Source organism: Alosa alosa, chromosome 24 (genome assembly GCF_017589495.1).
Source record: "Alosa alosa isolate M-15738 ecotype Scorff River chromosome 24, AALO_Geno_1.1, whole genome shotgun sequence".
NCBI lineage: Eukaryota > Metazoa > Chordata > Actinopteri > Clupeiformes > Clupeidae > Alosa > Alosa alosa.
Window position 1 is genome coordinate 1,101,928 of NC_063212.1, and position 23,130 is coordinate 1,125,057.

At 40.7% G+C, this 23,130-nt stretch overlaps 2 protein-coding genes across 7 annotated transcripts; one reads left to right on the forward strand and one right to left on the reverse strand.

The window, feature by feature from the left end:
• Positions 1-2,006: 2,006 nt before the first annotated feature.
• On the reverse strand, positions 2,007-10,923 carry LOC125289498 (coiled-coil domain-containing protein 171-like). Of its 4 annotated transcripts, none has more exons than XM_048236385.1 (5): positions 10,843-10,912; positions 8,350-8,494; positions 7,714-7,888; positions 7,328-7,502; positions 2,007-2,296 (listed from the first exon to the last, which is right to left on the reverse strand). In XM_048236385.1, exons 1-5 carry the CDS (start codon positions 10,856-10,858, stop codon positions 2,070-2,072), a joined length of 738 nt encoding a protein of 245 aa, XP_048092342.1. In that variant the 5' UTR covers positions 10,859-10,912; the 3' UTR covers positions 2,007-2,069. The 4 variants fall into 4 exon arrangements, with proteins under 4 accessions (XP_048092342.1, XP_048092344.1, XP_048092345.1 ...); XM_048236387.1 differs by having other exon boundaries at positions 2,011-2,296; positions 8,350-8,534; positions 10,843-10,923; XM_048236388.1 differs by lacking the exon at positions 10,843-10,912 and adding an exon at positions 9,443-9,526 and having other exon boundaries at positions 2,011-2,296.
• Positions 10,841-21,037, forward strand: LOC125289494 (lens epithelium-derived growth factor-like). 3 transcript variants are annotated; one of them, XM_048236380.1, is made up of 12 exons: positions 10,841-10,943; positions 11,063-11,124; positions 11,426-11,564; positions 11,984-12,740; positions 13,983-14,110; positions 14,345-15,966; positions 16,050-16,111; positions 16,185-16,261; positions 16,506-16,607; positions 19,830-20,064; positions 20,193-20,226; positions 20,901-21,037. In XM_048236380.1, the coding sequence occupies exons 1-11, from the start codon at positions 10,857-10,859 to the stop codon at positions 20,198-20,200; spliced, it is 3,279 nt and encodes a 1,092-aa protein (XP_048092337.1). In that variant the 5' UTR covers positions 10,841-10,856; the 3' UTR covers positions 20,201-20,226; positions 20,901-21,037. The 3 variants fall into 3 exon arrangements, with proteins under 3 accessions (XP_048092337.1, XP_048092336.1, XP_048092338.1); XM_048236379.1 differs by having other exon boundaries at positions 20,193-21,037; XM_048236381.1 differs by having other exon boundaries at positions 19,830-20,058; positions 20,193-21,037.
• The last annotated feature ends 2,093 nt before the right edge of the window (positions 21,038-23,130 follow it).

The window sequence follows — 23,130 nt, forward strand, 5'->3', positions numbered from 1 at the left end:
GCAGAGCTGTCGGCACCCAGACTGGGACCGTCCAGCATTTGATGGATACCAGGATGGATTTGATGGATACTAGGTTGGATAACATCATGGAGATGCTTACTAGGGCTGGGACAACGCTCAAAATATGAGCGTCGATTCATCAAGCATAACGTGTGCTGCTAAATATTTTTAATTTTACACCTTCAGTGTTTTCCATACGTTGACTAATCTGTGGCTGGGCACCACAAAATCAAAACCGGCCACCACACATTGATGTTCTATGTTGTAGGCCTACAATTTAAATTAAAGATTTATTATAATAATTTATTATAAATAATTTATTATAATAATTTCATTGAGCTTCACTTTTTACTCACACAGACTTTCCTCGCCCCGCCCGCTCTCTCTCATAACGAGCCCGCTGCTCCTCCTGCATGTGCATTTAACAAGATATTCACGATTGTTGAAGGATTGTTGTTGCCACATAGAAGCACTGCATAGAACACAGTGGGCTAAATTGCTTATTAAATCCGCTTAGCATCGTGACCATGCTGCGCAAATTTGTTCAAAACTGCTGCTTTAAAGTTAAAGTAAACTCTGCTAAGGTCTTATCACAACATAGTACATTGAGGAGACTAAACTAAGTTAAGTTACAGTATGCAACCAAGCAGTATCTCAAAGCTAACGTTAGAATACTGTTTGGATGTCAAGTTTAGCATGCTTATTTGCAGCTGCTTGTATTCGTTACTCATGCAGGGCTCAGTTTATTGATTCTGAATGTTTGCAAAATCCCAATGTAATTGGAAAAGTGCTTGTCCAAAGGAGAAGTACGAACCATTATTTGAACTAACTACGTTATGAATTTCATCCACACATCAGCAGCCTTTTAACTGTGTTAATATTAATTGCAAGGATTCCCACACGAACGTCTTAAAATGACAGCCACTCAATTAGACATATACTACTGAACTTTATTGAATGCTACCTCTGACTAAGAATGCATTACTTTGCACTTGTATAGTCTTTTATTTTGGAATCTTAAGAGCAATAAACATACAATATATTGCAATGTTTTCATGTTTTTCATGTTTTTTTTCAAGAATTCATGTTTTTTCATTCAGATATGTAAATAAACATACAAGTTGCTATTAGTGAATTAATGGGGAAATAATTGATAATCGAATCGAAATTGAATCGGACTGAAAAAATGAATCGTTAGATTAATCGATGCATCGAAAAAATAATCGCTAGATTAATCGTTTAAAAAATAATCATTTATCCCAGCCCTAATGCTTACTGCTTTACAACGGCAATTGGACCAGAATGGACTAAGAGGGTAGTCGTGTAAATTGGAATGTGGCTACCTGCCCCAAGACCAAACAAATACAATCTTATCTGCTTTTGGCCCCCCTTAACCAGCACTGGCCTCGGCCAAGGCCACTGCTGGAAAAACAACTCCCCCGGAAGAGCACTGCAGTGAGACGCTCTTGCGTTCCTTTCTCTACTTCCTACAGACACCTGCTGATTGTGGACTCTGTCTGGGACATGATCAAGGCTGTCTCCATAGCAACTTGCTGTGTTATCGCTTTGACAATCCTGCGGACTGAGGCACTAAGATTGTGATACCAGGCAGAGCGACTCTCCAGGCCTACACATTATGAACTCCTAACATATATACAGACATGCAGTCACCCCCCACTACCCACATACCCCCATACCCGTTTGCTTTGTACCCCCAGTCTGACAAGCGGGTCTGTGACCAGCGCCGCAGGACCGGATGGCTGCTTGCCTGCACTGGACTCCCTACCGGTTGCAAGTTTTGTGTGTCTCATGTTGTTGTAAAGTGTACTGACTATGTGCTTATGTTGCTAAGGTGTATTTTTCCTGTTCCCACACTGTACTCCCCATAGGAGCATAGTCTGGGGGTTGCTTTTTTCTCCTCCCCTCATGTTATGCTGTATTCTCCCTCAATGCCCTGTCTTCCTGTCCTGTCTACCCCCTTGTCATATTGTATGTATGTTTGTGCATGGACAGGTTGACAGTTAATTTCACTGTGATAATAAAGTGTGACAATAAGGAAAAATGTGTTTTCACATGTGACAATAAAGGCCTACTACTACTACTACCTGAAGAATTGCCTGCAGTCTGTTCTTGTCTGCAATGAGCTGGTCGTTTTCTGCATGGGCCGTGAGCAGCAGCTGGTCCCTCTCGGTGAGCTCCGCACTGAGGCCCTGCTGGTCCTCCTCCCGGGCCTGCCGGCTAATCTCCAGAGCCCTCTGCATGTCCTGGGCCGTCTGACAGAGTTCCACATTCAAGTCTGCCCGCCACACAAATATGAAAATGAAAAATAACAACAACAAAGGGGCAATCAAATGACACCCCTTCCTTCAGTGCTCCTGAAAGCAAAGTGTTGATAGGTAAGGTAGGGTAAGTTTATTTATATACTGTAACCCACAGCACTCCAAGGCAGTGACACACAAGACAAAAGATGCCAGACGGAGTGGATAGGCTGAAATAGTGTATGGCTTTACAGAGCCAGGACTAAGCACAACCAAGGCCGTAGTCATGATGTCAACATTGGGGGGGACCAAATCTGTGGTGGTGTCTGGGGGACCCCCAAACAGAATTTTACATTTCCTGCCATGGAGAAATATTATTTGACTAAAAATCACAAACAAGTCATTAGTTAATTCAGTCAATTAGGGTATTCCAAACTTTTGACGGACATGGGCATGGATGGATTATGAACCCCTGGGTACATTATGCAAAAAGTCCCCCCAGCCAAGATTTTTTGGGAACATTTTGGGTGATGTGGAGTCACAAGCTGGCAGCAGATTAAATACTCATGATAGAGAAAAAGACTGTTTTAAAAGGACGTGACCGAAGCTGAGACAAGCCAGGCAATAGGCCTATAGGCCCGACGGTAATTGTAAAGCAATTTACAAAAAATTCACTGAACAAAAATGCTGATGTGGTACATGAAAATTTAGCTAAAAATGTGGAGAATGCAATGCAATCAAGCATTTTGGATGATGTGGAGTTACAAGCCGGCAGCAGATTAAATGCTTGAGAAAGAAAAAGATGCGGTTTTAAAAGGACGTGCAGACCGAAGCTGCAGCAAGCAGGTGATATTTAGAAATTTATTTCACAAAATCCAAGACTAAGAACAGACAGACTATGTCAGACAGAGGCCAAAAATATTGAGAATTCTACAGGGAATGTTGAAGATGAAGGAGTGAATAGTGGCAAGAGGCAAGCCGAAGGCTGCTGACAAGGGCCCGACGCTATTGTAAAGCAATTTACAAAAGATTCACTGAACAAAAATGCTGATGTGGTACATGAAAATTTAGCTAAAAATGTGAAGAATGCAATGCAATCAAGCATTTTGGACGATATTTAGGCACAAGCAACAGAACAAATGCTCGCTGGCCACCTCCGAGGGAGCGAGAGAAAAAAAGATGCGCATTTAAAACCAGGGCCTACATTTCAGCGGGATTGCGGGTATTGCGCATAAATTATTACGTATTGAGCATACTAAAAAAAGTCCCAAACACAAAGCAAAGCACAGCACCTTTATTTGGACCATGGCGTGTAGGCCTTTATTTCTTGCGTTTTACTGTGAGACATAGGCCTATACTTTTCGTTATAGGAGCGGCATAGGCCTATATCAATGGCAATGGTTCATTAAGTTTCATGATTGAAAGAGTGTCTGGATTTCCATCTGCTTATTGCGAGATAAGGCATCCGCTTTCATTCATTCATGGAACGTGTGCTGTGCTGCAAAGGAAACCTTATTCCATATAGCCAAAGAGGTCTAAGATAGCCTACATTTAGTTATTTTTTTAAATTATGCATGATTTACTTTTTTTTTATAAAATTCGTAGGCTGATGCATGGCAGCAACAATTGTGTTTAAATGTAGGTTATTGCTTCAGCCTCTAGCTCAAAGGGGCTGCGTGCGACTGGTAGCTTGAGAGCAACGTGTTGGAGACTCATGGTGTAGGATGATGACTTTTCATTGGCAACAATATTAAACCAACCAACAATATAAATTATTAAGAAGAGCTCTTTTATGAGTTAAATTGAAGCAAAATTATACTGGCTTTTATTTGTCCGAATCTGAGGGCCGGCTATAAATAGAATCCCGGCCATAATTTGAGCATTTAAGTATGCACGTGTGTTTCAGGCATAGCAAGCACTAATCTCTGACTGAAAGTGCACAGGACTTGTGCATTTGAGAGCGCTCTCTCGAGGCTGTAGACTGTGATGTTTCATGTAGGGTTCATGTCAGTTAATATAAATTAACATTTAAAAACATGTTCAGTTATAAATTTTTTTTTATATATAAGTCGCACCTGACTATAAGTCGCAGGACCAGCCAAACTATGAAAAAAAGTGTGATTTATAGTCCGGAAAATACAGGTAGCTATGACTCCATTTGTCTCCAAAATGTATTGTACATTATAACATTATAAACTAGAGTTCTTTCTAAAATCTTTGTTAACCTCTATATTACACAGAATACAATGGCTCTTTGACTAATTACTTACACCTGAGTATTTTAAAAAACTAAGGCTTAGAGAGGCTACATAGGGTTGGACCTATAGCCTAATACGATTTTTTATTTGTGTTTTGATTTTATTATACTGGCGGCTAAACACACAATTTTAATGTAGTTTAAAAGGGACATGATTCAGGAATAGGCTATTAAGACAGGACCCTCTTCTGTCTGACTCACCTCACGTTACCCCATGCATTATAGCCTGGTTTCTGACAGAAATTACGTTTTGTGCCATGTAGAAACAATACTACAGCATTTATTTGAATGGAGCGATTTCTTTCTTTAATTATTGTCCACGATTCACATTAACTGTAAGCTATCACTGCCAGCATTGTAAACGTTCTTTCCTAAGTTGTGTGCTGTTGCCATACATGTTTGCCTGCATGGATGCGCGATTGAGTGAAATGTACAGTAACATGCAAGATGCAACAGTCATTACTAAAAGGCCTATAAACAAGTTAATTTCTGACATTACTACTAGCATATGAATGCATTATTTATGTTGAAAGACGTGAAAGAAATGACTGACACGGGCACAAATTCATCATTTAAACTAAAAGGGCACTAAGTTTCACTTTCGCCATCATTGCGAGAAAATAATAGGCTACAGTATGGAAAATGCTTCAAAATTCCCTTCGAGTCTGATCGGGTCCAAAAATGAATTTTGCCTTAGCCTGTGCTACACCTTTCCAACAAGTTTTTTGAGAATTGTAGGCCTACCAGTAGCTTTTGCGATATTGTTGACAGGCCTACCGCACCGCTGTATGTGCAGTAAATGGAAGCCTTTGATAGCGCACGCCACTAACGAAAAACGCAAAACCGTCAGGACAAACCATTCAGGGGTGTACTCTCTCTTGAACCATCACTAGGTTACTCATATGCGTTACTCACGTTTGATGACATTTCAGACGATGGTGCTTGTTGGTTTCCTGTAGTATAGCGTTGTCTTTATTTATTTTTCTGGGCATTTTGGTCATATCTGAATATTGGACACGTCCCCCCCAATGTCTATGGTGACTACGGCACTGAGCACAACAAATAAATGAGTGAGTGAGCAAACAATGGATGCAGAAGAACATGAGGACTGTAGATGTGGAGAAAAGTGTGATAGATTCTAAGCGAGGATTTAACAATTCCAGTGTTTCCCCTACAATGTATTTACGGGCAAGGCGCCGCTGGATTTTCAGCGCTGCAACATAATATCAATGAGATTCACTTAACACACTGTGTGCCAACAATGGCCAACGTCATCTTGAAATTGTTTTCTGAAAGTCTTAAGTTAAGTGCATCAAATCCGCGACTTAGCCTCTCATTATTCAGGACATATATGCGGCATGATGTGTCAGGGTGATTACAAGCCCAAAGACAAGTCTGCAGCCCGTATGGCTAGCCTAACGCTCTGAACAACGGTTACATTGTTTAGCTATCCGACTGATGGGGTCTTGCTCCGCCACAGTGTAGCCCATGGTGTCATCGTTCACTTGTAGGTTACACAATAAATAGCCTACTTATAGGCCTGGTGACAATAAAATGATATTAGTTATATTTCATCAATAAGCTGTTTGTATGCGTGAATTCGCTTTGTAGCCTATGCCATATGTTAAGCTTGAGCAATTCCTCTGATCCAAAGCCTGCTTTGACACATTGACACTAATGTGAAACATGCATCCTCCTCTCCTAGCCTACATCAAATAAAAGAAACCAATTCATGATTACCAAAATGAATTTAACATGGGGAAAAAGTTTGCGATGCGATTTAGCCTACTGTTGTGATCGCGGTTCTTTCTGCTGATTGATTTACCCCTATCGTCCAACTCTGAGAACTCTTGTCTGCTGACAATTTTATCCAGAGAGCTGATTTCCCAAAGATGAGCCTCCATCAACATTCAACGACAAATTATTAAACGTAAAGTAATGCAATAGAGTAAACCAATGTGCTACAAGGTGTATGGTCTTAACGTTAATTGTAGCCTAGACTTGTAACGCTAGCGTAGGGCTATATGTAATGTTTGCATGGGAAAGCTAGGGCTTAACACAGTCTAGGCCTGTTTAAACTGTCTGATAGTTAAAGGAAATATGAGCATATGTTGGCATATACATTATAGCCTAAATTCTGTCCACTTAGCTATAATAGGCTATCACAAACAGACCTTTTCTAACGTTCACGGCATTAGACATATATGAGCCTATATTCTCTTATCAGAAAGACATGTTCTCATAACTTCAGCGTTATCTTGATTGGTGAGAATAACGGTCGCACTTCAATCAAGTAGCCTAGGTCTTTTTGAGTTAATTGTGAGTGAGTTGTATGGTAACTGTGGGAGTGATGTAGAAGAAAAAGTGAGTATTTACTTTTTTATCGTGGTTTGTTGTTTTGGGACTGAGAATTAGACTACAAGGAGAGCATCTGGCACGTTAAATGCGTGTCAGCATTAATGGCCCCCCACAATTCAATTCAATTCAAAGCCCAGAAAAATTAAGTGCTCAAGAGATTGGGTGTGGCCTTTGCCATTAAGACAAATTTAAATAAATTGTAAATAATCTTTTAATTATTAATGGTCATTAAATGGTTGTGCCATTTAATTTTTCTTCTATCATTTTAACCAATAATGTAAAAGAAAGCTGAAAATGTCCACAAAAGAAATATATAAAATATAAAAAAAATAAAAAAAAAATCATAACAACCCCGTAAGTAATAGCACGCTGCTGGAAAAATTTCTAGGGGAAACACTGAATTCACTCTGTGGATGCATGTGACAAACGCAAATTAACCCACATATGTACATACCTTTGAGTTCTTGATTCTCTTTTTGCAATTCAGACAACCTGGCCTCTGCTTTGCTCCTCTCTGAGCTTGAGTCTCTCGTAGCCACGGCGATGTCATACTCCAGTGTCTGACGCACAGCCTCCCCACGCTCAACCTGTGCCCGTAGCCTAGCAACCTGAGCCTCCAGCTGTGAGACCTAGGGACCGAGAGAGGACAACAGAAGAGAACAAAGGCGGGGAGAGGAAAAAGCCTACATCAATATCGGCCAATATCAATATACAGGTTCTTCAGATTATACAAGAGATGTAGAATTCATAGATTCTGCAGATTCTCTCCTGACTTGCAGTACAGGTGGGTTTATTTCACTGACTGGTTCGTGTGGTTCTTGACTGGGCTGATTAGCCTACCTCCTGGTTGTGTTTAGAGCCTAGCTCCAGTTTCTCTCCCTCCAGCTGGTTGATCCGCCATCTCAGGTCAGTGGGGTCAGACTCTCTGGCCTCTTTCTGACATGCTTGTTTGCTTCTGTCACACTCTTGCACTTTTGCACGCTCACACTCCAACTCCACAATCACCTCCTTTAGCCTAGAAAATGAAAATCAAGTCAAGTACCATTAATGCAGGCTTTTTCAAATGTATTTATAATGTTCATATACTGTAAGTTGCTTTGGAAAAAAGCAACACACCATAACCATTAATTACAACCTATCTCTTCTAGCTCATATCATGTGTGTGTGATGTGCTGATGTGATGATGATAATTGTCAATTATCAACAACTGGTACATAGGTGCCATACAAGACCCTGATGCTGCTCTGTAATGTTACATTTTATGAAATCAACCTCACCAAATATTGGCTGGTTGGTGATTAGTTAAGTAGACCAATGTAAGCACAAAGGTGCATGACTGATGCTGTAATGAGCTAAATGAAAGTATAATTTAAGATGAGAAATTTGGCTGAATATACCTGTTGCGTTATTTGCAACAGTGCTGTAGCTAACCAACCACTCTACTCAGTCGGCAAAACAATCAATGCACTTCCAAACCTGACGATCTCCTCCTGGGAGTTGAGCTGGGCAGAGGACCGTGGGTGAGATGCCAGGAGTCCAGCCTTATGTCCTGGATCCCTGCGCTTGGCCCGGACCCCTGCCTGAGCCTTCTCTCCGACCTCGCCTGGCATGACCACAACCTCTTAATCCCAGAGAGGAATCAGGAGACACGAAATAAGTGACTGTGAACAAAACGCCAATAGCACACGCACAGTCAGATGTAAGGGTTTCGCAGTTTGTAACCGTATCACTGGCATTTGTGTGACGCTTGACCTTGAACTGACTACAACGGATTCTGTACATACAAATTTTGCCATTCTTTTTTAAACGACATTGATAAGGATAACACTGAGTATTGACGAAGTAAAGCTATGACTGCTAAGTCTTACAAACACGCAGTGAGTGCGATCATGATAAACGTTACTGCCCAAATCTCGGACCCTGTTACCTTGAAGGAATCTTACGATAACTAACGTTAGCTGCTAGTTAGTAGAACAAATATCTTCCGTAACGTTATCGAAATGTGACATGACGTTAGTGTTATCGTCCATAATATTCCATCTTCCAGTCAAAGGTTTTTTTAAAAACATAACTAACGGTATTAATAGAGGCGGTTGATAAAGCTAGATAACTAGACAATCTTTGGTATTAACGTTACACATTGCCGATCCTCAACTGACTTCCATTAGGATGTAACGTTGGCTGCTAAGTGAATCGATGAAGAAGTGTAAGTGAAGTGGTCGTTGTCTGTCTGACTTTTTAAACGTTAACGTTGCGTTCAATATCATTCAATAGGCAACTCGGTTTTTTAGATTGAGTGTTTTTATTTTTTATTTAACTGAACAACAATTCACTTCAGTACTCAGAGTATAACGTTGCATCGACATTAAGCAACTACCACCTTAACGATAACGCCAGTGTTGCTAAGCTCTGTGGTGTGTTTAGATATTGAGCGTAACATTAACGTTACTTCTAGCTAACGCGGAAAACATATTTAAATACAACATTTGGACGTCTATTTCATGTTGCACGAGTTTAGTGTTACCACAGAGTTCAGTAAAACAGTATATTCGAAAATGCTAGAATCTACCTGTTTCAAGTTAAATTGTTTGAGAATCCGTTTGAATCTGACGCCATGGTCGTTTTCTTCTGTATATGTTTTGTCGTCACTTCCTCTGAACAGGAGATCGCGTAATTGGTCAACAGATTGGACGTGTTTAAAGGGACACACATGTACACAAGATTCAACAAAGAGTTTAGAATCTAAGACATGCATAGAGTGGCGAAAAATGATTTTTTTTACTTTTACTTTGTTTACGCAGTTTTACACTAGTATGGCTACATGTAAACTACCATTTGTCACTCTAAATTCAAAGTCTAAATTGAAAGGGAATCTGGTCGTTACCCCTACTACTGCACTGCATCATACATTTGGCTTAGGAAAAGCACCCTTTCTCTCGACAGAACCCTCCCTTACGAGTTCTTTATGTTTTGGACCCTCAAATAAATCATGTTACTGATAGGCTATTGCATTAGTTGCCCACCAGCTTTCTTAATGTCATTAAAACGCTCTTTATGAAAATATAGCTTAATTTCCTAGAAGCTGATGCTCATGTCACGTACACTTTAAATTTGACCCGTATGATACGTCACGCTTCTCTTTGTTTTTGAAGTTAGATTCTGGTGTGAGTTTGTGTTGCGTGTAACAACACGTTTTCAGATTCTATAAAATAGAATAGTGCCTATAACATACTCCTGGGATTTATAAAGCTTGTCCTGAGTGTCTTGAGCTTTCCAAAGGCTCCACCTCCGGTTCCACCGAGCCTCTTGTTGGACGGTAGGCTACGCTCTATGGATGCGCTAAACGGGACTTGTGCGAGCTGAATTGCACGTTGGCAGAAGCTGCTGGTCGTGGCGGATCGGCTTGCTTAGCGAGGTTTAAAGTCGTGCTTTCGTTCGTTTTGACACACTGACGGTATCTATGTCTCTATTTGTATTTTGTCTAAGGCGTACATGCGAGTGTTTATGTGAAGTCATCAGAAGTCAGAATAATCCTGCTCAGCTGTCTGCAAGTCAGCTGCAGACCCGCCTCCGCTACAATGTAGCAACATATTGTAGCTTGTGTTTAATAGAAAGGGCATTCGTTTGGATTACGTGTTCATACCAGTGATGGCATGCAAAACTATTAAACTGAGGTTTTCGTCTTGTAGAAATATACTCAACTCTTGAGTGGTGAAGTATACGTTTTAAATCAAGACCATTGTAGCAGTTAGCCGTTAGCTAGCTGTGCTGAACATTTGTTGTGAAAATGCTGTTGCTGTTTTTTTGTGTGTGCATGGCGAACACGCCCGTATGTTTTGCTAGTCGAAGGACATAAGTGACACATTTTATGCTATCAAGTTACCAGTGTTACAATTGCCATATAACTTTTTAAACGCAATAGGCTTGTTACTTGCATTTACTATACGCCATTTTTTACTAGGATATTACCTGAGAACCCGAACATGAAGGCTGTGAAGAATAGTCACAGTTTTCAACCTGGGGAGCCCGTCTTCGCTAAGATGAAGGGTTATCCTTTCTGGCCTGCCAGGGTATGTTTGTTGCTATGAAAATCCTGTTGTGCGGATGAATTCTGTTACAGTTTCTACTTAAGTCTTAAGCCAAAGCTATGTTTGCATGCAGTGCTTGATCAATTCTCATATTTCTACAGATTGGGGAAGGCAAGGGACCTAAGAATAAAGTACCCATATTCTTCTATGGCACGCACCAGACGTGAGTGAGCATTCTGTATTTTGTGTGTGTGTGTGTGTACTTGTATGCATGCTTGGTCATGTGCTTCAAATGGTATTTGGAAGCATGGCCTTGGAGCTGAATTTGTGTTTTGGTAAATACAAACTTTATCAGTGAAACTGGAAGTTTGTGTTCTGTGTGTTTCTGGATGTGGGTGTGAATTTGAATTTATCTGAAGGTGTTTGTGTGTTTAACATAAACAAACCCTGTGGGCAAGTGAGTGAGTAAATGATCTGTTGCTAAGGGGTCATATTCCTCTGACACCACTTCCCTTGCCTTCCAGAACCTTTCTGCTCCCCAATGAAATTGTTCCCTATTGGCCGAACAAGGACAAATATAACAAGCCAATCAAGAAAGGAGGATTCCCTGAGGGAATGTGGGAGATTGAACATGATCCAGGAATATGCCTGAAAGGACCAAAAGTGAGACATCTATATTGAGCATCTTTACATTTTAAATCTTTCAAAAATATGTTAATGCGTGCTATTATTATAATAGTCTACACATATCAGATAGATAGATACTTTATTGATCCCCAAGGGGAAATTCATGGTATAATATATGATTGGAAGCATGTATATTTGTAAGCTATATTATGTTTTAGTGGCTGCCTCTATTTGGGCTTTCCAGTTACCACATTGAGCCTAAACCTAAGTCTTACGGAAGTTGTGTATGAAGCCAAAGAAGCTTATCGCTATAACTGCCAATTTGATCAGTGTCATGCTTCCCTTAAGGATTTGGCAGCTGAGCAACACACACAACCCACATCTTTTGATCTTTCCCGTGCAGATGTTGATTCAAGTAATCTTTTCTTCTTTTTTTCTTTCGTTTCCTGGCATAGAAAGTGTCACTGCTGAGCAGGGTGGAACAGATGCGCAAAGCCCAGAAGAGGGCAGCCGCCAGTGCCTCCTTGACGGACGCGCCATCTCCTGCCAAGATGGCAAGGGAAGAAGCCTCAGCTGGAAAGCCACCTTCTGCAGCACCACCTGTGACCACAGAGAAAAAAACGCCTGCAAGGACAGCGGCTCCTAGACAGAGCACCACTGCCACTCCGAAAGCCACGACCACTCGGCGGTCGGTGTCCGCCGACGCAACCGCATCACCTCCAGAAGCCACATCCTCTCAGAAGTCCTTGCGCTCCGCTAAAGCCACGCCCTCAGAGAAAGTTGCTTTCTCTGAGCGGAGGTCCCGAAGTATACCCAAAGTCACACCAACAGAGAAATCAGGCACCACCCAGACTATACCCACGCTTCAGAAATCCACTCCCACAAAAGTTACAGATACACGCCCTAATGACACACCAGCTACAATAACTGCCACACCCCCTAAGTCCACCTCTCAAACACAAGCTCAGCTCAAACCTCCTCAGGAAGCCGCCTTGCCACAGAAAGACACACCCTCTCAGGGAGACGTGGCGCGCCAAGAGGCCAGACCTTCTCCAAAAGCCACACCCGTTCCACAGACAACACTCTCGCTGGAAGACACACCCCTCCAGGAGGTCACACCATCTCAGGAAGTTGCCCACTCGCAGAAAGCCCAGGCTGAAGTGGATGCACAGTCTCAGGTTCCTCAGAAGAGCACTGAAGCCAGTGCTGCAGGTAAGACACACACCACACATTCTCACACACATGCAAGTAATGAATTCTGCACATGTTATCCACAGACAAACACATGCAAACAATGGTGCTGTCCATCAGAAATTTTGGTAAAGGCCTCCAGGTAGATAGTTCTGTCATGCAAAACTCTGAATCAATGGGGAGAGAGCTCCAATTCCATAGTTGCTTGCACTAAAACATATTGAGAAATTTTACCACAAATTGAGATTATAATGTGACCAAAAAATATATATATGTAAATATCTTTATATTTCAGATATTACAAATATCTGTAAATATCAACTTTTACTGGTCAAAAAACATTTTTGCTTTTTGCTTGGTTTGCACCCCAAAAAACATCATTAGGGCTGTCAATCGATTAAAAATTACATACTCTGTGATTAATTAATCTAACTAAATCGCATATATAATTTCTGCTGTTTAAATATTTAAATTCAAATGAATCATTGAATAATCAGCATTAGTGACATTAAAGTTCAAAAACTATTTTATTATTATTTTAATAATGGCCATAATAATTTATGATACGACCTAATATGCTGAGGAAATAAATTCAAAAGTGCTTCGGGAAGAAGTTGTTTTTCACATACAAGGTATTTCAGGCCACAGATATAACCTAGGGGACATAATGAAAATACACTCCCCTCAATGTCAACACTATTTATTTGCATTGATGTGCGACTTTAGAGTTGATAAACTCCGGTGACATGCAAATTCCTTCCTGCAGACATTGCAGAGGACTTTATTTTAATCAACACTTTATTTTTATCAACACCATCAGGCTGTTTTTAAAAGTAAATGTTCCAATCAATGAACTAGGCAGCCCATTTTGTTCTCTCTCCTTCATTTTACAGTCTAATGGTTACTGACTACAACGGCTCGGGGTCATACGGAATCGATTAATCTGCGTTATTTTTTTTTAATCAGTTATTTTTTCTCAAATGAATGAATCGAAATTAATCAGTTATTTTGACAGCCCTGAACATCATATTTCACAACACTGTTTCTTACAATTGACATCATTAAGGACAATGTGATTACCTCTTTGTAAAGCTGGACTGGTCTGCTTGTCACAGGCCTGCCATATTTAGCACTACAGTCCATCCAACCATGGCTTGTGTTGTCTCCTATATTGTCTCCTGTCTGTGTGTGTGTCTTGTAATGAGACACACACACACACACACACGTGCAGAAGAACACTAATCCTATCTGTCCTCTCCACAGATGAGTCTCAGGAGAGGGATGGCAGGAAGAGGAGGAGAGGAGAGAAGGAGGAGGGAGGAGAGGAGGAACCAGAGCCCAAGCAGAAGAAAAATAGTGAGGGAGTAGGTGAGAGCTCCCCAAAGCAGGAGGTAAGGGCACTGGTGTTTCCACCTGTTTTATGTGTGTGTGTGCATGACTTAAAAAGCTCCCAGAAACATTTGTGATCCATCTGTCATTTCTGAGAGAGAGAGAGATTTTTTATGATGGGCAGGCACAAAATGGCTATACAGTGGAATCCTACGGGCAGCATGCACAATCAAATAATACACTTTATTTCTTTTGATTCCTTTTGATTCCTTCTATCCCTCCTTCTGTTCTTCCAGAAGAACAGCGTTTCTGCCGTGCTGAAATCTTTGCAGGATCTCGTGCAGAGCAGAGAAGTCAGGAGAGGACAGAGGGAAAAGGAGAAGGGGACACAGAAGGAGGAAAAGAAGGAGTGTGATAAGCAGGTGCCAACAGAGGTCAAGGACATACCAAAAGAGAAGAGGGAGCTTCGGAAGGAGAACAAGACTGAGGTGGCAATGGAGATCAAAGAGGTTCCAAAAGAGCAGAAGAGAGAACTTCAGAAGGAGAATAAGACTGAGGTGCCAATGGAAGAAAAGGAGGTTCGAACGGAGGATAAGAAGCAGACACCAGCAGAGGTCAAGGAGGTTCCCAAAGAGGAGAAGAGAGCACTTCGGAGGGAGAACAAGACTGAGGTGCCAACGGAAGTAAAGGAGGTTCCAAAAGACAAAAAAGAGCTTCATAAGGATGACAAAAAGCAATCACCAATGGAGGTTCCAAAAGAGGAGAAGAGGGTGCTTCGTAAGGACAACAAGAAGGAGGCACTAGTAGAGGTCAAGGAGGTTCCAACAGAGGAGAGGAGGGAGCTTCATAAGGACAACAAGAAGGAGGCGCTAGTAGAGGTCAAGGAGGTTCCAAAAGAGGATAGGAGGGAGCTTCGTAAGGACAACAAGAAGGAGGCACTAGTAGAGGTCAAGGAGGTTCCAACAGAGGATAGGAGGGAGCTTCGTAAGGACAACAAGAAGGAGGCGCTAGTAGAGGTCAAGGAGGTTCCAAAAGAGGATAGGAGGGAGCTTCGTAAGGACAACAAGAAGGAGGCACTAGTAGAGGTCAAGGATGTTCCAAAAGAGGATAGGAGGGAGCTTCGTAATGATAACAAGAAGAAGGCACTAGTAGAGGTCAAGGAGGTTCCAAAAGAGGAGAGGAGGGAGCTTTGTAATGATAACAAGGAGGTACCAACCGAACAAAAGGAGGTTCGGAAGGAATACAAGAAGCAGACACCAACAGTGGTCAAGGAGGTTCCAAAAGAGAAGAGAGAACTTTGGAAGGAAGACAAGAAGCAGACACCAACCGAGGTTTCAAAAGAGAAGAAAGAACTTCGGAAGGAAGACAAGAAGCAGACACCAACAGAGGTTAAGGAGGTTCCAGAAGAGAAGAGGGAACTTCGGAAGGATGACAAGAAACAAGCACCAACAGAGGTCAAGGAGATTCCAAAAGAGGAGAAGAGGGTGCTTCAGAAGGAGAGTAGGAAGGACGTACCAACGGAACAAAAGGAAGTTCATAAGGAGGACAAGAAGCAGGCACCAACAGAGGTCAAGGAAGTTCCAAAAGAGGAGAAGAGGGTGCTTCAGAAGGAGAGTAGGAAGGACGTACCAACGGAACAAAAGGAAGTTCATAAGGAGGACAAGAAGCAGGCACCAACAGAGGTCAAGGAAGTTCCCAAAGAAGAAAAGTTGGAACTTCGGAAGGAGAACAAGAAAGACATGCCAACAGGAGAAACAGAGGTAGCAAAAGATGAGAAGAGGGAACTTCGGAACAAGAAGGAGGTACCAACAGCGGTCAAGGAAGTTCAGAAAGAGGAGAAGATTGAGATTCTGAAGGAGCAAAAGAATGGAAGTGTGCAGGAGATTGAGGGCAAGAGAGACCCTCCCAGTGTGAAGCTGTGAGTGACCACACACACACACACACACACACACAAATTTAAATATAAACCCCAGGATTAATGCAAGTCTGTTTCTGTCTCAGGAATGAGGCTATAATACTGAAGAAAGAAAGAAAAGAAGAGCGGAAAGTAGGCATCAAAATTGGTGAGTCATTGTTTTCATTCCTCTGTGTGTGTGTGTGTGTGTGCGCACGCGCTTAACAGTGTTTGTTCTACAGTCACAGACTCCGTCACAGATTCCAGACTGCACAGGCTCCTTGGAGAGATCCGCATCTCCTTGACTGTTGGAAACCCAGTAAGTCACATTTAAGTTTTGGCCTAATCACCTCACATGACAGGGCTACACTGCACAATATCATGGTCTTTCAAATTATTTTGATATTTATTTTGTATGCAGATGCAATCACCTACATAACTATCCCAATCATTCATCCTTACGAAACGGAGCTATCTGGTGAAAATTCCTTTCGGTTTTGGTGCAGCCACGAGACTGATCTCTTTGCCTTTTCTAATATTCCATCTCTCTCTCTCCTTCTCAGGATGTGGGGAAGTGTGTACTGGCATTAGATGAGCTGGGAAGAGTACCTGTGTCCTCCCAGCATCTGCAGAAGCACAAAGAGCTCATTGAAACACTTAGCAGGGTAGGATAAACACACATACACACACACACACACTCTTTCTGTCTCTCATACATACTCATGATCATATGCATACAAAGTCAGTGTTATATCAATATAGTCAGTCACACACTAGTAGACCAGTAGTAATACGGTTATGCTGGTATAAATGCAATATTCATGTGTTATTATTAGACCATTTGGTATAGAAGCACAATTGAAACATGAATTGTGGATGTTTAATGCTACAAGTAATATCTGTGGTTATGAAAATAAGTTGGTCACACACACTGATGTTAAAGATCACATGAGTACCGAAATGCAACCACGTTACAAACCAACCTTTGTATTTCCACTTATTTTGCAAAGTTGTAGTGTAAGATATCCCTTGTGGCCCAGACAAAAGCATACTTGGTATGCTGAGTTTAATTAGATTATGCTAGAGGATCTTGCTGAATTCCTCATAATTGCCAGTAGTAGTAATAGGCTCTCAATGCTGTCCTATACAAATGCATCATGTTTGTACAGGTCTGGAAAGTCCTGAACAGTATGGAATTATGAATTAATGTCCTCTAGATAAGGGAAAGGTAAAACTGAGATCAAATTGAACATAGAAGCACTGCATAGAACACAGTGGGCTAAATTGCTATTAAATCCGCTTAGCATCGTGACCATGCAGCGCAAATTTGTTCAAAACTGCTGCATTAAAGTTAAAGTAAACTCTGCTAAGGTCTTATCACAACATAGTTTAGTCTCCTCAATGTACTAAGTTAAGTTACAGTATGCAATCAAGCAGTATCTCAAAGCTAATGTTAGAATACTGTTTGGGTGTCAAGTTTAGCATGCTTACTTACAGCTGCTTGTATTTCGTTACTCATGCAGGGCTCATTTTATTGACTCCCGATGTAAATTGAAAGGTGTTTTCCAAGACTCAAAAGTGCATGTCCCAAGGAAGTACGAACCGTTATTTGAACTAACTACGTTATGAATTGCATAAACACATCAGCAGCCTTTTAACTGTGTTAATGTTAATTGCAAGACGTCTTTTACAAGACGTCAATTAAACCTATACACTACTGAACTTTATTGAACGCTACCTCTGAGTAAGAATGCATTACTTTGCACTTGTATAGTCTTTTATTTTGGAATCTTAAGAGCAATAAACATATATTGCAATGTTAAAGAATTCATGTTTAATTCATTCAGATATGTAAATAAACATGTATAAGTTGCTATTAGCCAATTAATGAGGAGATAATCGATAATCGAATCGAAATCGAATCGGACTGAAAAAATGAATCGTTAGATTAATCGATGCATCGAAAAAAAAAAATCGCTAGATTAATCTTTTAAAAAATAATCGTTTATCCCAACCCTACTATACCATGTTACCTCTTAAGTTTGTTCAGTGGGAGAGGATAATCATCTGCACAGAGGTTTCATATCCTAAATGTATTTATTGTTGACTTGTATGTATATGTGTGATACATGTTAATATTATTAATTGCTGCTATAAGATCATAATTTCCTTTTGTGATGAATAAAGTACCGGTAATCTATCCATCTTCTTCAGATATTGCAAATACACTAGCTGATGGTTTTGTAGGCCACAGCCACAAGGTAGACTTACAGTAGCACAACAGGGATTGTACATGCCAAGTGAAATATAAACCCACAGGCAGTTTCTCAGAGGAGCGTCTTATCTTCAAGAACAAATTGGAACGAGTTCAAATTATAAGTAACCTGATAGAATACGCCATGTGTGAGCAGTATTGCTTAATTTCACTTCATGCAAAACTACTCATTGGAACATCAATGTACTGTTCATAAGTTGTCTGGGGACAATGGATCTTTCACTAGACAGTAAACTGTCTGTAATTGCAGCCTGTATGGTTGGAGTGCTGAACTTTGCATAAAGACCGTCTCATTAAACACACCTGGATTCAGCTACTAATCATTACGCTTCCTTGACTGCCCCCATTTGCACAATGACAGGACACCTCTCAGTCAGTCTAGTTAAAGAGCAGTTTGTGGTCAGATGCAGTTTGGTCCTGTTATGGTGGCAGTCAGGACTGGAGCTCATGGTTGATTGGGCAGGGGGATTTGTGCTGATTTGTAGACCCTAAATGTAAATTTCTGTTTACTGAACTTTCTAAAGTTATGTGTAATTTAACCATTTTGTTTTAAAGAAACTATGGATGTACGCTGACTTTTGATAACAAACAAAAAAAATTGAAAGAATTTGCCTTGGGTGTTGAGATTGTTTGTAGGACTCCCAGACCGATGGACTAGGCTAGTCTGTTGTCCCTGCTAAGGATGCATGAGTTGGTCAGTGCTCTTATCATGTACATATAATGTGGCGCAATAGTATCTCAGTAGCTCTGCTACTGGTGTCAGTTTATCATTATCTGCTCCAATATTCAATACCATTCATTTAATGCAGAAAGGTGAAACTTGCCTACTTTTGTATAGTTCAGACAACCTAGTGGTGATGCTGCATAATTGCTGCTGCTCCATGAAGAATGCAACAAAATGAACAGACATTGAAATAAAAGAGTGTAAGACCACCCTACCCCAAACAGATCTGGGTGAAGGCATGGGAGGGGAAGGGGGCAAGAAATTGTGGTCATGGCACATAGCACAGGAGCTATCTGCAGACAATGGAAATTTAAACAAACATTTGGGGCTAGTGCTGATTAGTTCTCACCAAAACAAATGAACTGTGTTGCTTCGAGTTTCCTGTCTGAATTGGTAATTTCTTTGAAATATGTGGAAAACTATCACTTTATCAACATAATTGCATAATCCCACATAAGCCATAACAGCCTAGTGTTGTGACTGTGGATGAACTGGAATAAAACATTTTGTCTGTTTTTGGGATCTCTAGATATTAAAGATGAAGTCCATGTCCGTGATTTCTAATCCCATACATTTAATGTCATATTCAGAGAATTGCACGTTGCAATCCCAGTACCTGCCCGTTCAGTACCAACAAAATCTGGTGTTCATACTTAACCTGGGATCTATGATGGGGGAAACAAACATGTTCTGACAACCAAGCCATTAGCATACGCAGTTAATCCACACACTGAACCGAATTGTGTACTGTTACACCTTTAACTGTTGACAAATATTGTGAAATGATTGTCCCACCCCTTTAACACTGGCCTAGTTTGTGGCATCTCAGTTCTCTATGCTGGTGGTATGTATCTGTGCTCTGACATTTGTTGTGTTTGTTTGTGACAGATCCGCAAGTTCAACGAGAGCGAGGTGATCATGCAAAAAGCCTCGATGCTCTACCACAAGTTCAAGAGCGTGTACCTGAGTGGTGAGGAGGACCTCTCTCCCGACTACATCAACATACTCCAGCAGGAACGCCAGCAGGAGGAGATCGGGCGAGTGCAGAGGGAGGAGAAGGAGGAGAAGAGAGAGGGAAGAGAAGAGAGGAGTGTGGTGGAAAGAGTAGGGAGTGAAGGTACAGGTGAGATGAAGTTGCCACTGATATTCACTTACAAACAACCTGAGAAATGACCTGCCATTAGTAACCCTGCCTGCCTGTGTGTGTCTCTGTGTGTGTGTGTCTGTGTGTGTGTGTGTTCTGTTTTTCAGTGGTGTGAGCTGCCTGGAAGGAGCTGCAAAGCAGGTTTTTGTTTTTGTCGTCTTTGCGTTTGTGTTTTTTTATATATTTTTATATAAGACTAAAAATGTGCTCTAGGAAGATGCTGTGAAACTTACCCAGACCATCCAGTCACACCAAGCCCATACACAATAACATCACACACACTCACACAGGCACATAGACAATACAGTACACTGACATGCACAATTAATTTAAATGCTGCTATTGCTTTGAACATGTATCTTTGTCTTTTTTTACACATTGTTTGCACTGTTTGTGGGTTGAGAGCATGAGTGTGCGTGTGTGTGTGTGCGTCGTGTGTGCGTGTGCGCGCGTGTGTGTGTGTGTGTGAGAGAGAGAGAGAGATCAATATATAAACAGTACTGCTGAAATTTAATTTTAGTTAAAGCCAGCAAAGAAGACCGGCTGGCTTTACAAAACACTGGCTGATGCAAATAGAAACACACACACACACACACACACACACACACTACAGGGAATTACTCTGCACTGCGTAGAGGATTAAGAGGAAAGTACAATCGTTCCCACTGACACATACACAAATTCACTACCATTCATTGAGAACACACAACTTAGGTCAAATCTGAAATATAAGTTAAGCTATATGAGTAACTTGCATTAGTGCAAACATACTTACAATAGGCTACACGCTACCTATAATTTTTTTTTTTTTTCAGTTTGATTACAGATATAAAAATCCACCTCAGTTTTGATGGATCTGTTTCCGTCCTGAAAAGGTTTGTCACGTTCCTGTTTTTCTGTGAGCATTAACTAGCACATCAATTCTTTTTATAAATAAAGAAAGAAAAACAGATGACTCTACTCTTTCTTTTCAGCACCTACTGATTGGTCTACAGATAAAGTTGTACAATTCTAGATCTGTCTAGAATCAAGATCTCTCACATGATTAACTTTATACCGATACAAACACATCTGGACGAATAGGACACACATGGAGGAGAATTAGAAACGCACTCCTGTGTCACATTTAAAACAAATCTCACCCTTACATGATGTGATTGGCTAGTACAATTATTGCTTACGCACATTAACTGGGAAACTGTTCACATCTCTTGTGAATAAGTCAGTTCAGAGTGTAGGCAGCACAGGAAGAGCTGAGGGTTGATCCCAATAATGGATGGAAACAAATGGGAAAGGCAGAGGAGGCTAGTATGATCTAATGCACAGTAAGAAGATTTAAGATCATCATCGTTGTTTATTCAGGGAAAACTTCACATACAACCCTGTTTCCAAAGAAGTTGGGACACTGTAAAATATAAATAAAATCAGAAAACAATGGTTGCAAATCAAGTAAACCCTATATTTTATTAAAGATAAAGACATACTGTAGACTAAGACAACACAGATTATTTTTCTCCTACTAATTATAAAATGTTATTGCATAGGGTAAAAAAGTCTTTCTGCATCTGTCTTTTTGTCAGCTTTTGGCCACCTTACACCTAACAACTTTGACAAGATTTGGGTTCGATTCTTGAAAGATTGTAGTCTTTTAACTAATGCCCCCCATTCAAGCTCTACTCAAAAGACTATAATCTTTCAAGAATCTTTCCCAAATCTTGTCAAAGTTGTTTGGTGTAAGGACGCCATTACAGTTGACAGCCTCCAATTGGAAACCCTTTGTTGATTGACTAGTAAGTTGTGTAGTGGATGTGAGGGATTGTCCAAATTTCAACATATCAATATTGTTGAAACAGATATATATATATTAATTGAACACAACACATCTGGCTGTAGATGTTTGAGAACTGAGGAGACCAGTTCTGGAGTTTTTTAAATGAAATATCCCATTGTTGGCCGATATAGGATTTCAGCTGCTCAACAATCTGGGATCCTAATCATGTTCTACATTCCATGATGCAAGAGGACAGGTCTGGACTGCAAGCAGGTCATTTTAACACCTGGACTTGTCTATTATGAAGTCATACTGTTGTAATTTTGTGCCAACGAAAAAGACGTCTTGATGGCAACCAATGTTGCTCAAAACCTGTATACACCATTCAGTAAGCTGCAATGTGGAAGCTGCCCATGCCATAGGCACTAATGCACCCCATACCATCATGTGCTCGACTTCGGTGTAACCACAGGACAGTTTTCTACTTTGCCTCAGTCCATCTTAAATGAGCTTGAACCCATTGTGTTTTCCTTACACAACTTTTTCAGCCTTTTGTTGCCCCTGTCCCTGTTTTTTGAGACCTGTTGCTAGCACCAAATTGAAAACGAGCTGATTTTTTCATGAAATATTAACATTTTTTTGAATAATATGATATGTTGTCTATGTCCTTTTTGCAACTAAATGGGTTTAGAAGATCTGCATTTTATAAAAGCGTCCCTGCTTTTTTGGACATGGGGATGTTATTCAAAAGAAAAAAAGTAGTCAGAGAAAGAACACTGTACAACAGTAATATTGTCTATTATACCCTTACATTTGTCTACTGACACAAACTGGTCTAACTTTAACACCTCTTGTAATTTATTCCATTAATTGGGTGCAAAAAATACAAGATCTAATTTGACAAATTGATTTATTTTTTTAAAAGAGAAGTATGTAGAAAGGTAAATTGCTTTGTAATGTAACAAAAAGGAGGCAGTGTTTTTCCCTCCTATCATAGACCATCCCATACTCCTAAAGTTTACAATGATGAGTTCTAAAACCGTCCCCAGTAAGTGCAAACCTTGTTAAACTGTGTCTAATAACTACAGTGTGAATGGGGCTGCATGCATACGCAAGTCCTGATCCTGCATAGGGCACCCAATTTAATTTTCACCTTCTTTGTGAGCTCAAGCATGTGTGATTTACATGATAGTTTGTCATATAGCCGAATAGCCAAATATTTGGGTCCGTCTCAAACAAATAGGCTGCTTTATAGGCATTAAGATCACACTTTC

Coding starts and splice junctions, on each gene's coding strand:
- LOC125289494 (XM_048236379.1), top strand. CDS start 10,857: ATGAAGGCTGTGAAGAATAGTCACAGTTTTCAACCTGGGGAGCCCGTC. Junction 10,944..11,062: donor ATCCTTTCTGGCCTGCCAGG/GTATGTTTGTTG, acceptor ATATTTCTACAG/ATTGGGGAAGGCAAGGGACC. Junction 15,967..16,049: donor GACCCTCCCAGTGTGAAGCT/GTGAGTGACCAC, acceptor TTTCTGTCTCAG/GAATGAGGCTATAATACTGA.
- LOC125289498 (XM_048236385.1), bottom strand. Junction 7,889..8,349: donor TCCCAGGAGGAGATCGTCAG/GTTTGGAAGTGC, acceptor TTCATTTTCTAG/GCTAAAGGAGGTGATTGTGG. Junction 7,503..7,713: donor GCTCTAAACACAACCAGGAG/GTAGGCTAATCA, acceptor CTCGGTCCCTAG/GTCTCACAGCTGGAGGCTCA.